The 16,559-nt window shown below is 35.9% G+C and overlaps 1 protein-coding gene across 2 annotated transcripts in view; it reads left to right on the top strand.

Annotated features, from left to right (window-relative positions):
- RICTOR (RPTOR independent companion of MTOR complex 2) overlaps positions 1-16,559 on the top strand; it is a 75,665-nt gene that overhangs the window by 6,694 nt on the left and 52,412 nt on the right. For both annotated transcript variants that reach the window (XM_063180775.1, XM_063180774.1), the window contains exon 3: positions 11,070-11,167. In XM_063180775.1, the coding sequence (XP_063036845.1) occupies positions 11,070-11,167 (98 nt within the window). The remainder of the gene's footprint in view (positions 1-11,069; positions 11,168-16,559) is intronic.

Genomic DNA, 16,559 nt, shown 5'->3' with positions numbered 1-16,559 from the left:
CTTTTTTTCAAACAGTAAATGGCACAAGTCATCTACGTTTAATACTAACTACTTTCTTGCAACTAAGACAAGAAGATGTGTCTTGAGGCTTAGATAACTACACAAAAGATCAGGTAAAGTAAGAAGTTTGCTTTTCTTTGGAGGTGTTTTACCTGTATGCAGTTTACCTGTATGCAGGCAGGCAGATGCTTGCACAATAGTGCAGGTGAATTCACACACTGAGCGGTGCTCCTGTGCATTGTTCTGTTACAGAAGGGTAGGTGACATAACAGTACTACAGAAGTGCTGGCTGGTATTTGTCAATTTTTTAACTGGAGCACTTGTAAATGTGGCAATAAAATGTATCTGTTCTAGTTTGAGAGTCTGTAATGTTGGTATATTTGTATATGTTGCAGAATTTTTTTTATTATTTGCCTATCATCTGGTGTGGTGATGGAAAATTTTGGAAGCAAAACATCAGAACACGATTAGTGAAAAATGCATTCATCAAATCTTTGCATCTGATGTAAAGGAGGAACACCGGTAAAGATGCATAAATGAGACAGTGTAGTAAAAAAACCCCAAACCAAACACAAAATCCAATCCCAAAAAGCAAACAAAAAATACTTAGTTATATTTTTTAGTTATGTTACTGAATTTTACTGGGACATACTTGAAAGCTTTCTAGCTGTCTCTAGTGGCCTGCATAAGTTTGTGTAAATAAATATAAAATGGAAATCTCTTCACCTGAATTCTACCTGAGCAGCAATAGCCTTTGAATCAATGTTGTTTGTTAAAAAATTAACCTGAGTGATAGCCTTTATGAGCGTTTTCTTAGAAGGGGAAATTTTTTTCCTAAATCTACTGGTTTTGTTCTTCCCTAGACTTTTCTAAGCTCATTTTAGTTCAAATGCTATCTACTGCTATGGGTTTGGGTACACCTGAAAATTGACTCAGCTGGATGCTCCTGCAACTTTTCAGAAATACAGTTTTAAGTTTATTTATTTATTTATTTGCTTGTTTAGTAGAGCTGTGTTTAATTGTCTGAGATGCAAAATGAAAGTTTTTAATTCTGTTTCAGTTGGAAAAATGGTTAGAGAACATAATTTCCTGCTGTTTATAAATTATACTTTCAGTAACCATTTAAGTCCAAGAGAGAAAAAGGGTTGCAAAATAGTAAAGATGACTGTTACTTGCCATCTTTTAAAGGACTCCTGTGAGTTAGCAGTTTGGCTGACATGAAGTAAGTACATCTCTGTCTCCTATTTGCATAAGTGTTCATTGTGAAATTAACTACTTCTGTTGATTTGGGAACTACAGAATGATTGGTAGGAAATATTTATACTTAGAGTTAAGGTGTTTAAAGCAAAACAATATGACCTTGACTTATGGAAAAATACACAGTAATTGTAAGAGTAACAAGGAATTATTAAATTAATCTCTTCATGTAAAGGTGTGTGGTGAACAGCACAGGGATTTTGTTTGGTTTTTTTAGCTGCATAGAAGATTGATTTCCTGCTTGAAGTGTACATAGACTATAAATTAATACATATATTTAAAAATAATTATTTCATAAAAATGGAGGACTATCAAGAACAGCTGTTGCCTAGAAATTGCTTATTTAAAAACAAATTATTAAGTCTGTAAGTAATCTTATTCCTTTGTTACCTCCTGAGCATCAGTGAAGTCAGAATTCAGTTTGAGCAACCTCATATCTGGAGAATTTAGAATGTGTTCATCTCCTTCTTTATGCAAACCATATGTGTGTGTCATGGGTAGACTTCTGGGTTTTTTCATGAAGTACAAAAAAATGAAGTAGAAAAATTCTTACTGTTTCTATAAATGTGGCATTTGCAGCACAGTTTTTAGCTTAGCCTGTTACTTCAGCTGGATAGGTTTTTCTAAGTTGAGATTGACCAATAGATTAGGTGTCTTCTGTCTTCAGAGAATTGTATTTAGATCTTGTGAAATCTATAAATATGACTGACACTTCCTGTGCTTTTTCAGGAGAAAGAGTAGAACTCTTGAATGGTCACATCAACGTGACTATATTACCTGTGTGACACAAGGACACGTCCTATTCTTAATATGAGGGAATGAAGCCTGCAAATATCAGTCAACACTGTTTTGAAATCTTCTGGTTATATAGCATTTTAGGATGGGGAAACTAGCACATGACATTTGCTGCAGTTTAAATGTTTCCTGCTTTAGTCAGTGCTATTCGTGGATTACTTGTCCCTGTATTAATGTTTGAATTTGAGCGTTACTACTTTGGTGTTTCCGTGTCATGCGAATTGCCCTTCATTTCTTGGTTGGCAAACTGGGTAATCCTACATCTGGTAATGTTGATGGACTTCTTACATGATGCCCCATGTAACAGGATGTTTCTGGGGACGGTGGCTGCTTCTGACTGCTTTAAGTTTATTGTTAAGAGCCATGTAACATTTATGCTTTCAGGTTCTTGAACATATTGAAATGATGCAGAGAAGAATCAGAATGCTTGTTGAGAAAGTAGTCTCAGAATAAAATCATATGTCAGTTTGTTAATATTCAGAGAAATATGTGATCAAAATCCTCTTAGGTGGTGTTGAAAGCAGATTTGCCTGGTCCACTCTCCAAATACTGGTTGCAAGATGTCAGAAAGACTCAGCGTTTTGTTAAAACAACTGAAAATTATGACCATCCTGATATTTCTGCTTCTAGGAGTGGTGGCAGAAAAAAAGAAAATGGATTGGAGGAACTGAAGATAATTTTCTAAACCATTACAATAAATTTATATTCACCCTTCAAATTTGTTGTTGATGTTCTGGGAAGTATTAATTTGATTTGTGTACCGACATAAGCAATTTTGTACATCTGGGAAAGGCTTTTACTGGCTCTTGACCATAAGAACAGTTGTACTGGGTCACTCCAACCTTGGCAGTAGTTTATAATTGTTGCAGAGAAGAGAGCAGAACAACAGGGCAAACAAATGCGTAGTCACACAGTTATGGAATGTTCCCCAGCCTCCAGCATTTTGACCCTCTGTGTATTTTGTCTCCTTTATTTTTTCTTTTTCTTTTAAACATCTGAGCTTTTGAAAGTTTAAAGCAAGTTCTTCTTGAATTTAACTGTATTCCAGAATAATTTATGTGTGTTAAGTAATCATGGTAAAAATTTCAAGAGACTATAATTCAAGTTTGGTTTTAGTCAGGATAATACGCAATAGTTACAGTTGTGTATCTTGCAGTGAGATGACATTCTGGTGGGATTTTTTTGAGAGGCAGGAGGTGGGGGAACTGTGAGTAAGTTTGTAATTCACAAAGATATGTATCAAGACTTATTGCTGTGATTCTTGTCATCTTCACGTCTTCCTGGGAGCTGAGGATATAACGGTACATTTGAATGGAGGACTCAATTAAATACTTTCTCTCTATGAATAGACAAGGATTTTTTTAAGAGTTGTTTTTTGAATATGCCTTGGTACCTTACGTAATCTTAACTAATACTATATAATACCATTTTTGTAATTGATCTTTGAGGAAGTTTATGTAGTACACAAGATTTTGTATTGTTATAAAGCATTTAAAGAATAATTTGTTTATCAAAAACTGTACATAATTAATTTTCAAGTCAGCCTTGTAGTTAGCCTTTGGAATGGTCCTTCAGTTTTCTCTTTCTGTCCTGGAAAGAGGATTTCATCTATGAAACCCGTTTTTTAGAAGTTTTAGCAGTAAAGAATGCTGTTTACAAAACTGCCATTCACGATCACACATTGGGAATAATCAACATAATTCCTAGGTGAGGATATAAGAATGGCTTTTGTACAGGTATAATCTCAGTGTCTTGGTTAGAAATAAGTTTATAAAACCACATTTTGGAAAGCAGTTCATTTTGGAGCTGCTCTTCAAGCTGACTGGAACACCAAACTGCTTATTTCCTGCTACCTTTATATGTACTTAAGAATACTAAAATTAAAAAAAAAAAAAGTCCTTTAATTTACAACATTTATGCACATCAGCAGAAGAGAAATCTGTGCAATCACAGTAGGCATTTAAATTTTACTTAATTTTTTCAGAAGCACGTGTGTGCCAAAGTAATCCTGATACTTGGTTTCCTGTTTATCTGAAGTTCTAGTGATTTCTAGATCCTACCTTGAATACACTGTCTTTTCACTGATTTCTGGTTTGTGGGTATTTTTGTATAGGAGTTTTTTACCTGAGTGATGTAGGGAGAGGAATAGTTTTGAGACTTTCTTTGCTGACTGCCATGAAAGAGATGATGTGTACTTTTTTCCATATTAGTGAGCCAGTTTCATACATTCATAGCTTTCTTAAGCAGCAATGGGGAAAATAGTCTCAGTTCTTAGTTTTTGTTTGCTTTCTGTTTTACATACATGAGTTACTGGAACTTACCTATATTCAAAATAAAGTGCTCTTTGTATGGTTTCCCCACAAAAGCCATGGGAATCAAACTAAATAAATTTCTAGGTGCATTCTGCTGAAATCACACTTAGTCATAGGTACTTTTTAAGGGGTTATCCTCAGTTGTTAAAACGTGATATGCGTGTGAATTTTTGTAATCTAAAATTTTCAAGTCTTACTTGGCAAAACTTAGAGAACAAAGTATTTATGGCTTGAAGTGTTAAATACAAAGTATTTATGGCTCTAACTGTGATCATAGAGGATATCTATCTGGCTCAGTATTCAGTACATTTTTCAATGTAACTACATTAATGTGATACTACAAACAGGTTTTACACTATAAATTGAGACATACCTTCAGTCTAAATATGTATTATTGTGTTTTTGAAAATGACACATTGAGTGTAAAGTGTTTGTGCACTAATTTTTTTAGAATCTGGCAAAGTAGAGTTGATGTGTTAATGCAAATCATACAGGAGTGATCTGTGTTGCAGAGTTTGCTTTTTTATGTAGCTTTCTCATCTTTCATATTCTCAAGTTTTCTGTGAAGTTTCCACCTTTTTGAATTAAATGTAAATTAAGAATACTTTAATATCAAGAAGATTACATAAGTGTCCTGGTTTTTATTTTTTAGGAACAAGCTGATAATGGTAGAATATGACTTACTGTTGATGATCACCAGATCATCAGAATGATCCATTATCCAATCATTACTGTGTTTCTTTCAGTAAGAGGAGGATAACCTCTCATGTATGTTAATGGTGAGATGATTAACTGTAGTGAAGTACAACTTCCTTCTTTAAAGGAAGTATTTAGAAGTATTTAATCTTTTATTTCACTTTTTGGCCTTGTGATTATAGTAGGTGTGACATCAGCTGCTCTTGTGACATCAGTCTCTCACTTGAGAGTTACTGAATATATATACACATTGCTACTGTGTACAGTACTGTGCACTGTTTTAGCACCTACCAAGTGATGCATATAATACGCACTCCTCAGTTCAACCCATGCCTGACTTCAGAGTTACTGAATTATTTGTGTGCTAAAGCCTGCCATTCTTTTTTTTTTTTTCTGTTTCATTCACATGTGCATAACAGAGCAGCGAATTGTGCTTCTAGCATACTGAATGTGGTCAAACAATGCTGCTAAATCTGTCAGGCAAAAGAAGTCATCACTTGTGCTAATATAGCTATTGCTGGTCCTATTTCATCCCTGCATTAGATGGAGCGCTAGCTGTTTTGTGTAGCTGGACTTCTGTCGTGTTCTTTCTCTCTGGAGAATGGGATCTGTCAGAATGCATCATGGTTCTCGCTGGGGAAAAACAATGTCACGGTCCTGAAGGGGTGAAAAAATGAGTCAAGCCTTAAAAGGTCATGGGAGTTTAAAAACAAACAACAACACAACATTGGAGATTTTTGATATACAGCATCTATGAATTACTTTTAGGCTTAGAGAATCATGGAGTTCTTGAGGCTAGAGTTTTTAAACACTGGCTTTGCTCTGTGCTGAAGATTATAATTGTAAGTACAGGGTGTTAGTGCAAAGAATTGTGGGTGAGAAACTCTGTTTAGTATAACAGAAGTAAACAGAGCAGCTACTGCTACTTCAAAATTTTTGCTGTCCAACAAAAAGCAGACAGAAAATAAGAATATTGATGAGCAAGCTAAGCTCTTGCTGCAGGACACAAGTGGGCTGACTTGCAACTTTTGTATGTATCAACAAGTTTTTAGATGACATTTGAGCAAAGTGGCTGTGTACAATAATTGGGACAACTTGCCAATTGTAAAGTCCATGAAAAAAAAAAAAGGGGGGGACTTCTTTCTACTGGGTGTCATGTGGAACAGTTATGTCTTGCTTCCACCACTCTACCTCTGAATGGCTCAGTGGCACAGCTACTTCTGAGTGGGTTTTGTAAGAATTTAGTATTCAGTTTGAGTCAGTAACTCAGTAGGGAATGAACATAGAGGAACAAGAAAAGTATTTTACTGAGATACTTGGCAGGATAATTTTATTGTGAATTTGAAGATGGGTGCTGAAGTAGTGTAAAGGAGAAAGGTGTATTGTACGGTGGGACAGAAGAGGGAAGGGAAAGTAAGGGAAGGGAGTCACACATCCTTTGGCAGGTGAAATCTGGAAGATCAGTTTAGCCATTTTGCACAGCTGCACCTCAGAAGCACCATGGGAAAGAATGTGAAGGTATTTGGTGGTTGCTGTGGGCCAGCTGGAGATGGTAGAATCATTTTGATTGACCATTGAGTTCAACCATAAACCAGACATTGCCAAGTTCATCACTAAACTGTGTTGCTAAGTGCCACATCTGTGCATTTTTTAATTACCTCCGGGGGTGGTGACTCAGCTACTTCCCTGGGCAGCTTGTTCCAGTGCTTGACAGCCCTTTGGATGAAGAAATTTCTCCTAATAAAAGTCAGTGTATCAGTAATAAATGCAGTGAGTCAGGAAAGAAAAGACTTTTGAGGGGGTCTTAAAATAATAAGTAGCTTGTCTTCTTGGGGTTTTTGTGTTGTAGATACAAAACAGGAGGAGCTAGAGAGTAAGAGCTAAGAAATCTTTACAGCAGTTTTATGAACTGGGGTCCTTAAAACAAAACATACAACACTGATGAGTGTAGTGGGCTAGAGCATGGTGCTAGTAACACCAGGGTATTGAGTTCAATCCCTGTATGAGCCATTTACCAGAGTTAGTCAGTGATTCTTGTGGGTCCCTTCCAATTCAGGATATTCTGTGAATCTGTGAAACAGCAACAAGAGCCCCTTCCTCTCTCTCCATAACTCTCCCACCAAAACAAAACAAACAAAAAAAAACCAACAAAAAACCCACCCCTGACAAACTGAAACAAACAGAAAACCAAACAACAAAAAAAGTCTTTGTCAACATCAAGATGAACTGTTGACCTTGACAATGAAATCTTAAGGCTGTGATATTTCTTTGGAAAATCAGTCTGTGATTTTGCACTATACTTTTTGCTATTTCTGCATTACTTGGTATTTTATAATGCCTTTGTAAGATTTTGTGACAGGAAGATAAACAATGCTGGATCTGATCTGTGATTACAGTAAAGCTACATGGCTTAGTTTTTAGAATCCAGTCTATTTCCAAGTCCATTTCAGTGTGAAGGGCAGACTAGCAAAAGACTGCATCACTGCTTATGTGGTCACATTGGTTTGTTCAAATTGTCTTACATCTGTGATGTGAGGTTTTCTTAGGCCTGCCTACCTTCCTTACTGGCTTTACTTTTACTAAAATGAGTAATACTTGAGTAAGTAATATAAATTTTCTACTTCTTTGTAATGTATGATGCATTTTCAAAAGAAGGAAAAAGAAGATAGCCAGTCTTTCCTTGAAGTTAGTATGTCACAGTTATTTTGTTAAATTTTTTATGGGATACTTTTTGTGAGAAGATTCTTCTCACAAAGTTTAAAACAAGACTTCACCTGACATTATTTGACCAAAAGGGCTTCTGTTACTTTAGTTCCTTCTGAGGTAATATACTATGAGAGAGTCTTTATTTCTTTACTGTCTTGTTTTTGTGCAGCAGTATTGGTTTTGGTAAGATTGAAGAGGGAGACAGCTAACTTGCTCTACTTATATTGTCAGTTCTGTAGTGGAAATGTCTGTCATGTTCTCAGTTTTCTCACAGTTTTGTAGCTTTTGCTCTGGAGCCCCTAGTTTGCTTGAAATTACTTACCTGCTAATAAAGCTTCTGGGAAATACCTGACTGCCCTGCTAAGCACCACAAACCTGTCTTTAATCACACTTTTCAGTCTCTAAAAATGAGTTTTTCCACAACTGAAAGAGGACACAGTGAGGAAAAAGTTGATGTAAATGCAGTTTTTCATGCAAAAATAGGGGAAAGTGGTTTTAGTATACGTTTTCTTAGGTGGCCTTATTATATGGATCTGTCATTGCTGCAGAATTGTTAATATGGGAAATTGTAGTATGGGAAGTTGTGTCCTTATTTCTTCACATCCAAACTGATTGCCTTTTTCCACAGGGCAACATAGGCACTTCAAGTTAATGGCAGCTTTATCAGATAGCAGAATAAGAATGTCCATTGCTATTGCACAAGAGGTTTTCTGGGCTAGTCTTGTGGTCTTTCCTGTCTGCACAGTGAGCTTAGTTTTTGTAGGGGTTTATTGTGCATATGTAGCCATTTGCACTTTCAAAATCAAAACATACTTTCAGTCATTTTGTAAAGTTATGATGCTCTAAAACTGCTTACCTGGGATCTTTCTTGTGACATAATGGGGAATTCTACAGGTCCAAAAGTATTGTAAGCCAGGGAAATTCCCACACGTTACCCAAGGCAAGCCAAAGCATAGATGTGAGCCAGACTGTATTTTCAAAGAAATCAGATTATGAGTAAGCTATCTTCCTCTCCTGTTATATTCTCTTGAAAGTAAGTTTATGATATAAACTATTTCTAGTGCCATTAACTAATCCAGTCTACTTGTTTTCAGTGAGCCCCATCCCTGAAAGTGTTCAAGACCATGTTAGATGGGGCTCTGAGCAACCTGGTTTAGTGAAAGATTCCCTGCCCATGGCAACAGGGTTGGAACTAGGTGATCTTAAGGTCCTTTCCAAAAACCATTTCATTATATTATGTCTTATGCTATTGCAAACCTCTTAAACTGAGTTAAGCCCTGTAAAAGCGAATTGTGCAGAGGAATCCTAAACCTGGTATAAATCCAGTAAGATTCTCACTGTCTCTGATTTCTGTAATTGTAGAAAAAATTTTTTTTCTTTTTTCCTAGGGATGCAAAGAGGTCCATGCACATATTCCAATTTACATTGAAAGTTATTAGATGTCTGGTTTTACTGTGCATATACTGCACAGCAGTGCAAGGTAGCTTGTGTGCCTGATAGTTGACTTTGCGTATGCTCTGAGTAGATTGGTGGTAAAGGATCTTACACATCAAGCTGGTGCTAATAGAAATTGATGCCCACGTTTAGGACTTACCTTATCTTTCCAAAATCTCACTGATTCTTTGTTTGAAAATTACCAGAATTATAGGATGTGACAGTAGCATGTCTTGACATGTGCTAAAGTTTCATTATAAAGACCATAGTCAATACAGGTACTTACCTTACCCTTGAGTACGCATCTAGCAGCTAATCAAGCTGATGGCAGTTGATTTCATTGCTAATAGACAAAATCTTCATTGACCACAGTGGGTTAACAGGTTTGTACATTTTAATTGGGGTGCCTACCTGTAAGTGTCATAATTTTAAATAAGGTCTTTATTCTTGGTGACAGTGCAAATACAAATAGTGTCTGTCCAAGCACATTCTGGATATATCCTAGTAAGATTGCTACTTATGCTTTCTTTCCTAAATTTGTTTAAATTTTTAAAGTACAGGAAGTGATGTAAAAGCATGGTTTGTAGAGAGGTAGTGAAGATGATGCTTTCTTTACATCTCCAATACTTGATTTCCTTTCCATTATGAATAGTACATACACACTTTTACAAGTAGCAGGAATGTAAAAGGCTCTGTATATGCCACAAACTCAGCTGTAGCTCTTCAACTCTGTAGTAGGAGGCAAGTTTTTCTTACTGAAGTTAGTATGCACAACAGCTCTCTACTTGCTGCTTATTAGAGGTCAGGCTTGTTCTAAAGACTTCATTTTATATAATGCAGTTATTTCTTCTTTTTGGTAATATATTTCTTCCTGTAGTTTTTACATCTTCAGGATACCCTTGGTTTTTCATTTTTCTCAAACTGCTGATACCTATCCTAAATCAATGTCTAATCTAAAACTCCATGCAAATCCTGCATCAAATTGGTCCCTTTAAAAACTGCCCTGCCACAGTACCACCAAGTACCAAACTTATTGCAGTGTCTGTTACAGTAGCTCCCTGGGCCCAGTCTCAGTGCAGTCTGTTCCACTCTGCCTCAATTCCAACCTTAATTCTAAAAGTGAGACAAGAGTGTCTCTTCTCATCATGGTACCTGTTCTTTGTTTTCTAGCAGAATGCAGGGTCATCAGTTGGTGTGTGAATAGTGTTTTCTGGGTGGCATTTTTTTGTTCATCTGTTTTTGTTGGGATTCTTCTTAAGAAGAAGAAAGATTACATTCTTAAGGCTTTTGTTTGCCATGTAGTTCACTTACCATGTCACTGGAAAGGCCTAGCCCTCTTCTTTAAAGCATCATTGTGGAGAGCAATTAATGTAGAGAGCAGAAAAGAGGTCTCATCTTTCCAAAATCCCACCAACCCTTTGTCTGGAGGAGAAAGAAGGAATACTGTGGGGTACCAGTAACATGCTACATTTTAACTTCTGTTTTTGAGCCTACTTCATCTTTAAATTACAGCGGGATTAACAGTAAAGTTGTTCACTTACAAGATGTAAGGATTGGCATTTCAGACACTAAATGGATTTCTTTGTCAACTGCAAATCTAAGATACTGATTAAAATCTACTTTGAAGTAAGAGTGTCTCTCTTCCATGGCCTTTAGCATTTATTCTACAGAACTCAGGTATGCATGGTTTTGGACCCTCACATAAATCAGACAGATGCTTCTTGGAGCAAAAGTGCTCTGCATCCCTAACTGAGACCAGGAGAGTACCTATTTTATATATGAATATAAATGCATGTTGAATGCATCTTCAGATTTTTCTTCTTTTTTATTTTTCTTTTACTGTATCTAATACCCTCTTTTCTTTTGCAGATCCTTGTGATAATATGAGAGAGATTCTCCAAAATGTGGCCAAATTACAAGGCGTGTCAAATATGAGAAAACTAGGTCACTTGAATAATTTTACTAAGGTAAGACCTCAAATAATGTCATGGAACAAGTAATTGTACAGGTAAAATGTTTCATATTTACTCAGTCAGACGTTGGCTAGGATGTTAATGAAATTGCTTCATATTACAAAACAGTACTTGAAGCCTACATTCTGTGGAAAAGGAAGGTAACAAATAAAGACAAGCAAATACGTGAATGCAGAGTTATGCTAAAGTTTGCATATCTGTCCTGCTGGATGAATTTTTGTAGTATTTTAGTGCTTAGAAGATGGAAGTATCTTGATCCCAAGTTAATGGGTTAAGTTGCATAACTCAAGCCAAAGATTTGGTTCCTGATGTGTAGAATTGAAATAAAAAATGTAGAATGCCATACTATCTGAATGTAAGCTGATTGAGTATGGTGAGTATGGTGAGGTAACAATGTACATTATATGCAATGTTTTGAACACTACTAGAATAGGAACTGCAACTTTCAGTGCAGTTTCCATAACGAAAAAGATTTAAATGGTCCATTTCTGGAAGATGTCTTGTGTTGGTGATTTTTGATGTGCTTCTTCCAAATCACAGACCTGTGGCAGGTATGCACTGAAAATACAACAGATGTATTGGAAGCTGTCACTGTAAGCTGATGAGGCAGGAATTAAAAACTTCTGTAGCATGAGGGTGTAAGCTGCCAAAAGAAACTATGAAAGATTTTCAAAAGGACAAGAAGTAGCATTTTTTGGGTAAAAGAGAAACCCGTGGAGAGAAGCTAAGATGACTCAGGGAGGTGGTCAGGGAGTTAGGGAGAAGGTGTTCATTGTAGGGCACGTGGTGGTTGTGGTTGGAGCAGTGTTGCATTTGTCAGTGCAAGGGAAACATGCGTTTCACTCAGTGAGGCAGGAGACACTGAAGCTTCAGTGTGGGCCTTACCCAGACTGATGGACTGATAGAGGGATGGAGTGTGTTGTACACCTTTCTGATAGAGGGCAACACACCTGAAAATGAAAACTGATTTCCTGTTTATGGACTGAGGATGGACCCTGCAACCAGCAGCAGCCAAGAAATAACATAGAGAATATGAGGAATAAAGTAAGGTTTAAATTATGCTTGCAGATAAGTTTGTTACAAAGAATTGAGTAAGATTGCCAGGAGTCTGTTTCACATTTTTGAGCCAATCTTAGGTGGAAGAGTGAATACTCAAGAGCAGGTGTGGGGAACCAGTTGATACAAGAAAGACAAACATGCATGATAACCTTTGAAATAGGAATCTTGGCTGTTAAAGGCACTCCTTGGGAGATGGACCACTTCAGTGGTAATGTGTGAGATTTGCTTAACAGGAGGGTGACTACTGAGAACAAAATCACAGTAAAAAATTAATTTATCTTCTACTGCATTAATAGCAAATCTCTAAGTTCTAAATTTTCTGCATTGGTTCAGAACATGTGTAGGAACATTTGCTAAGAGGTTCATTCACTAAGGAACTGAACTTCACACTGAGATCTCTTCCTTGGGCTATTGCTTGTGTCTGTCAGACATCAGCCACTGACAGAACACTGCTGTTTTCACTGGGATTCCAAAATGTGTTGCAAGAATGCCCTTTATTCTGCTAGAAAAGTCTGATGCATAGCTTGGTTTCATTTTTGTGATAATCTGGAAACTTTGAAATGTGAATGCTTCCAAATTCTCTAGTTGCTTTAAAATTAAAGAGCTGGATTATATTTGTAGATGCACAATTTGTACTGAAAAGTCAATATTTGAACTAGGGATCTTAAAACAGGGTCAATTTTGCTGTTGAAAATCAGATATAAAATCAGGTTAAAATAATCCATAGCTGTTAAATTAATAAATATGCATATTGTAATAAAAGATGAACCAAATATTCTTTTCAAAAGGTAGTTTTGAGAGACTGCATAATAATTGAAGATTATTTGGGGGTTTTGTTAAACCCAGTATTCAAAATGGAAAATACTTACAGAAATGTAAGGATGGTTTTTATAAATTGCACTTAAGACTGCAGGAAATTACAAGTGTAAAGCAACGTAATAAAATTAGATATGTTCTTTGAAGACAGAGACTGTAGTTCATGACCTGATTTTGATTCTAAATCAGAATCAACGTGCATGAGGGACTCATACTACTCAATTTAATATTGAACACTTGTTCTTATATTCATCTCCCTGGAATATGTACTTTGTATTACTTACTGCATTTGGTTTTAAAAACTCTTCGTATTTTTGTTTGACCTGTAAATGCAGCCATGAGAATAGAATAAAAGTTGCAAGTTGTACTTTATTGTCTGCCTTGTGGTTGGAACAATTCTGTGGTTTTCATTCCAGTGGTTAAAAGTGAAAGCCTGGAGCTTGGCGAGATGGTTTTATTTCCTTTTTGCACTCTGTTCTTCTACGATGAGTTGGTATAGTCTCAGTTCCTTATTTGTGAGACAGGAGTGTGAGTAAGATTGATATGCTAAGGGCTGAGGATGTTTGTATCCTGTCTTGGAATTATAGTGAATATGAAATTGATTTGTGTATAAATTGTTGCATTTTGTGGTCCATTTTTAAAGAGCTACTTGTTATCTGCAATATTTGTACTATGGACAGGGAAAAGGACCTTTGAACATTTTTAATAGTGTATTTCAGATAAAATTATATGGCGTCTGTTGTTCTCCTGCTAGAAATATTAATATACTTGAAAGAAAACGTCTGAACTAGTCTAAGCAATTGTTCCCAATTACCCCACATTTTTCCTTCAAGGAGTGTGAATCTTACTGTTTTAGTTCTTCAGTGAGGGAAAGCAAAATGTTCTTATCACATGGAAAAAAGTAACATAATTTACTCCAAATGTGGAGTTTCCTGTCAAGGATCATAGTAGACACCAAGTTTTGTATTATTTTCAGGATATCTGAGGTATGTTATGTTTAGATTCCTTTATTTAGACTGGATTTTTAAGGTGAGATCTGTTCTGCTCACTTCCCTTTTTTTAAGGAGCAGGAACATAATAATTCTTTTAAAATTACTGAAGTAGTACTGGACTAAACTTCAGGGTTTTATGTAGAAGTTAAGTACTTTAAATTTTTTTTAAGATAATGGTGATCAGAAGCCAACAGGAGTTGACTTCTGGTCTACTAATTCATCTCTAAGAATGAGACAGTGAAGCAGATGCTTTATATGAAACTCGTGTGCTTAGGTGCTGTAACTCCTGTTTCATTGCTATTTCCCTGTAAGAGAAATGTTAGCAAGATGTGTTTAGGTTTCCACAGCACACATTATTACTGTGCGAAGTATTCTTAATATGTGATATTTTACATTGCATTGAAATGAAACTTGCATTTTATTTATCAAGGTCTTGCTAGTACTCCTTAGTAGCTAAGTCATTAGTGTTCAAGTTCTTCACCCTTTGTCTGTAGAACATGAGTTGTTCTTGCTTGATAGGTGGTTTTAAGTTTTCTGTTCCAGGAAATTAGCATTCCCAGTCTGGTGATGCACAGGCTGTGGAAAGGTATGTTTAGTTCTGAATTGCAGCAGCAGCAGACTTTGAAATTGTATCTGCTTTTAATGAGAGCACACTCCTGTGCTTCTTGTCACCTAGTAAATGAAGCTGCAGTTTTGTGGGCAAAAGCTTTTATGAAGTACTGCCTCAATCAATATTCCTTTCAAGCCACTCTATTTCAGCTAACTTATGTTCTGACCTGAAAACTGTTTGAGAATTTGACCTCCAGTAAATGTTCAGTGGCACTTTCAAATTACACAGCAGTTCACAAGATTGGTATATGCATTTAGCTCCAGTAAGCTGAGTACGATTACCAATCTCTAATTTATGTGGCCGCCAACGTAAGGCAAGCACCTTGAAGTTCCCCAGCTTCTGCTGATTAGTACCAAAACATCATGGTTACATCTTTTGGGTTTTCCCCACCCCTATGTGAAGCAGTAAGATAAATCATTGAAAACCTGAAGAAACTGTACAATTGCATTTACCTAGTGGAAAATATCTTTGTGATTTGAAGTATTTATTTATAATCCTCTGTTACAGAAGGTTTATCCCACTGGGAACTTCTGAGAGATCTTTCATACCTTTGTAAAACTAAAAGAGTATTTTGATAATACACTGAAAAAGAAATCCACAGATATTGTATGAATTTATGTTTTCTTTCAAAAAGAAAGGAACTTCTTAAAGGACAAAATCCAGCAATTCATTTTAGATATAAATTTAGGATTGGAACAGTATCAGTAATATAGTGATATGGAAAATTATGTTTTCAATCTGTTGAAACTAGTTGTCATTATTAATGAAGCTCTATTATTATGCTCTGTGTATCTGTTAGCTTTTGGCCATGCTGCTGATTTTCACTAGGATGATATGGATTGAGTGGCTTGGATATGAGAGAGACTTTCACGATTATGTCTAATTCACAGTCTGGCGTTTTAGAGTCTCTTTGTCTTTTGCAAAACCCAGGTTATCTTAGACTGAATGTATTGCCTGACTGTAACATTCATCCAAGTAGATAAACCACTGACAAAACTTGAAATCTCACAATGATGTAGCAGATAGGAACAGAACATGTACTTAGAGACATTCAGCTATGAAACAAATATATCTAACTCCAGAGTCCACAGTTTCAGGAGGGGCTTCTCTTAAGACTAGGATCTATATAGTAGTTTTTGCTTAAATATTACCAGTGGTGGCTCAAACTGTATTTCCAAAGTTATAATGCCATAGTTAGATCCTGAATGCACAGAATAATATAATATTTTTACCTAGTAATTGCTGTGGGTATTCTGCTAAATATAAATTGGAATGGTCTCAAATGTGCACTCCATTTGTGCATGTTGTTGACCTCCTATGGTTTTGTTGTTCTGAGCTACTGTTTCCAAGACATGTTGATATGTTACTCATATTGCTGTGACTCATCTGAATAGTATGAAGAACTCATAGCTGACAGTAAACATGAAAAAAAACCTTCACTGTAAGTTAGTCACTGTCTGGCCTAGTGTACTTACCATTTTGTCCTCATATTTAATCTTATCCTCAGAGAGTCTTTGCTTTGCCCAGTCACTGTGTATTTGATCACAAATACTAATTTTGAAGTGGACTCATTTGCAGGTTTAATTCACAAAGTATACTCTGTTTGGTTTTGTTTGTACACTTTATTTTGTTATGAAAGTATATAAAGTTTGTGTGTATTTAAAAAGGTATACTTGTTAGAAGTAAGATCTATATATGGAAAATATAAATACTATAAATGTATAAATAGTTTCATAATTCCAGATATTATAATCCATTGCCATTTTAATGAACTATGTCAATGTATATACAAAGATAGATTTCAGTATTTTGGGACTGCATGTCTACTGAGTTATGCTATCATGGTATATATGTTAATTGTTAAATTTTACAGTCAAACATATGAGAGTTACTTGACTTTGTCAGGAGT

The sequence above is a fragment of the Melospiza melodia genome, chromosome Z (genome assembly GCF_035770615.1).
Source record: "Melospiza melodia melodia isolate bMelMel2 chromosome Z, bMelMel2.pri, whole genome shotgun sequence".
Lineage (NCBI taxonomy): Eukaryota > Metazoa > Chordata > Aves > Passeriformes > Passerellidae > Melospiza > Melospiza melodia.
This window is presented reverse-complemented; position numbering and strand designations above follow the sequence as displayed.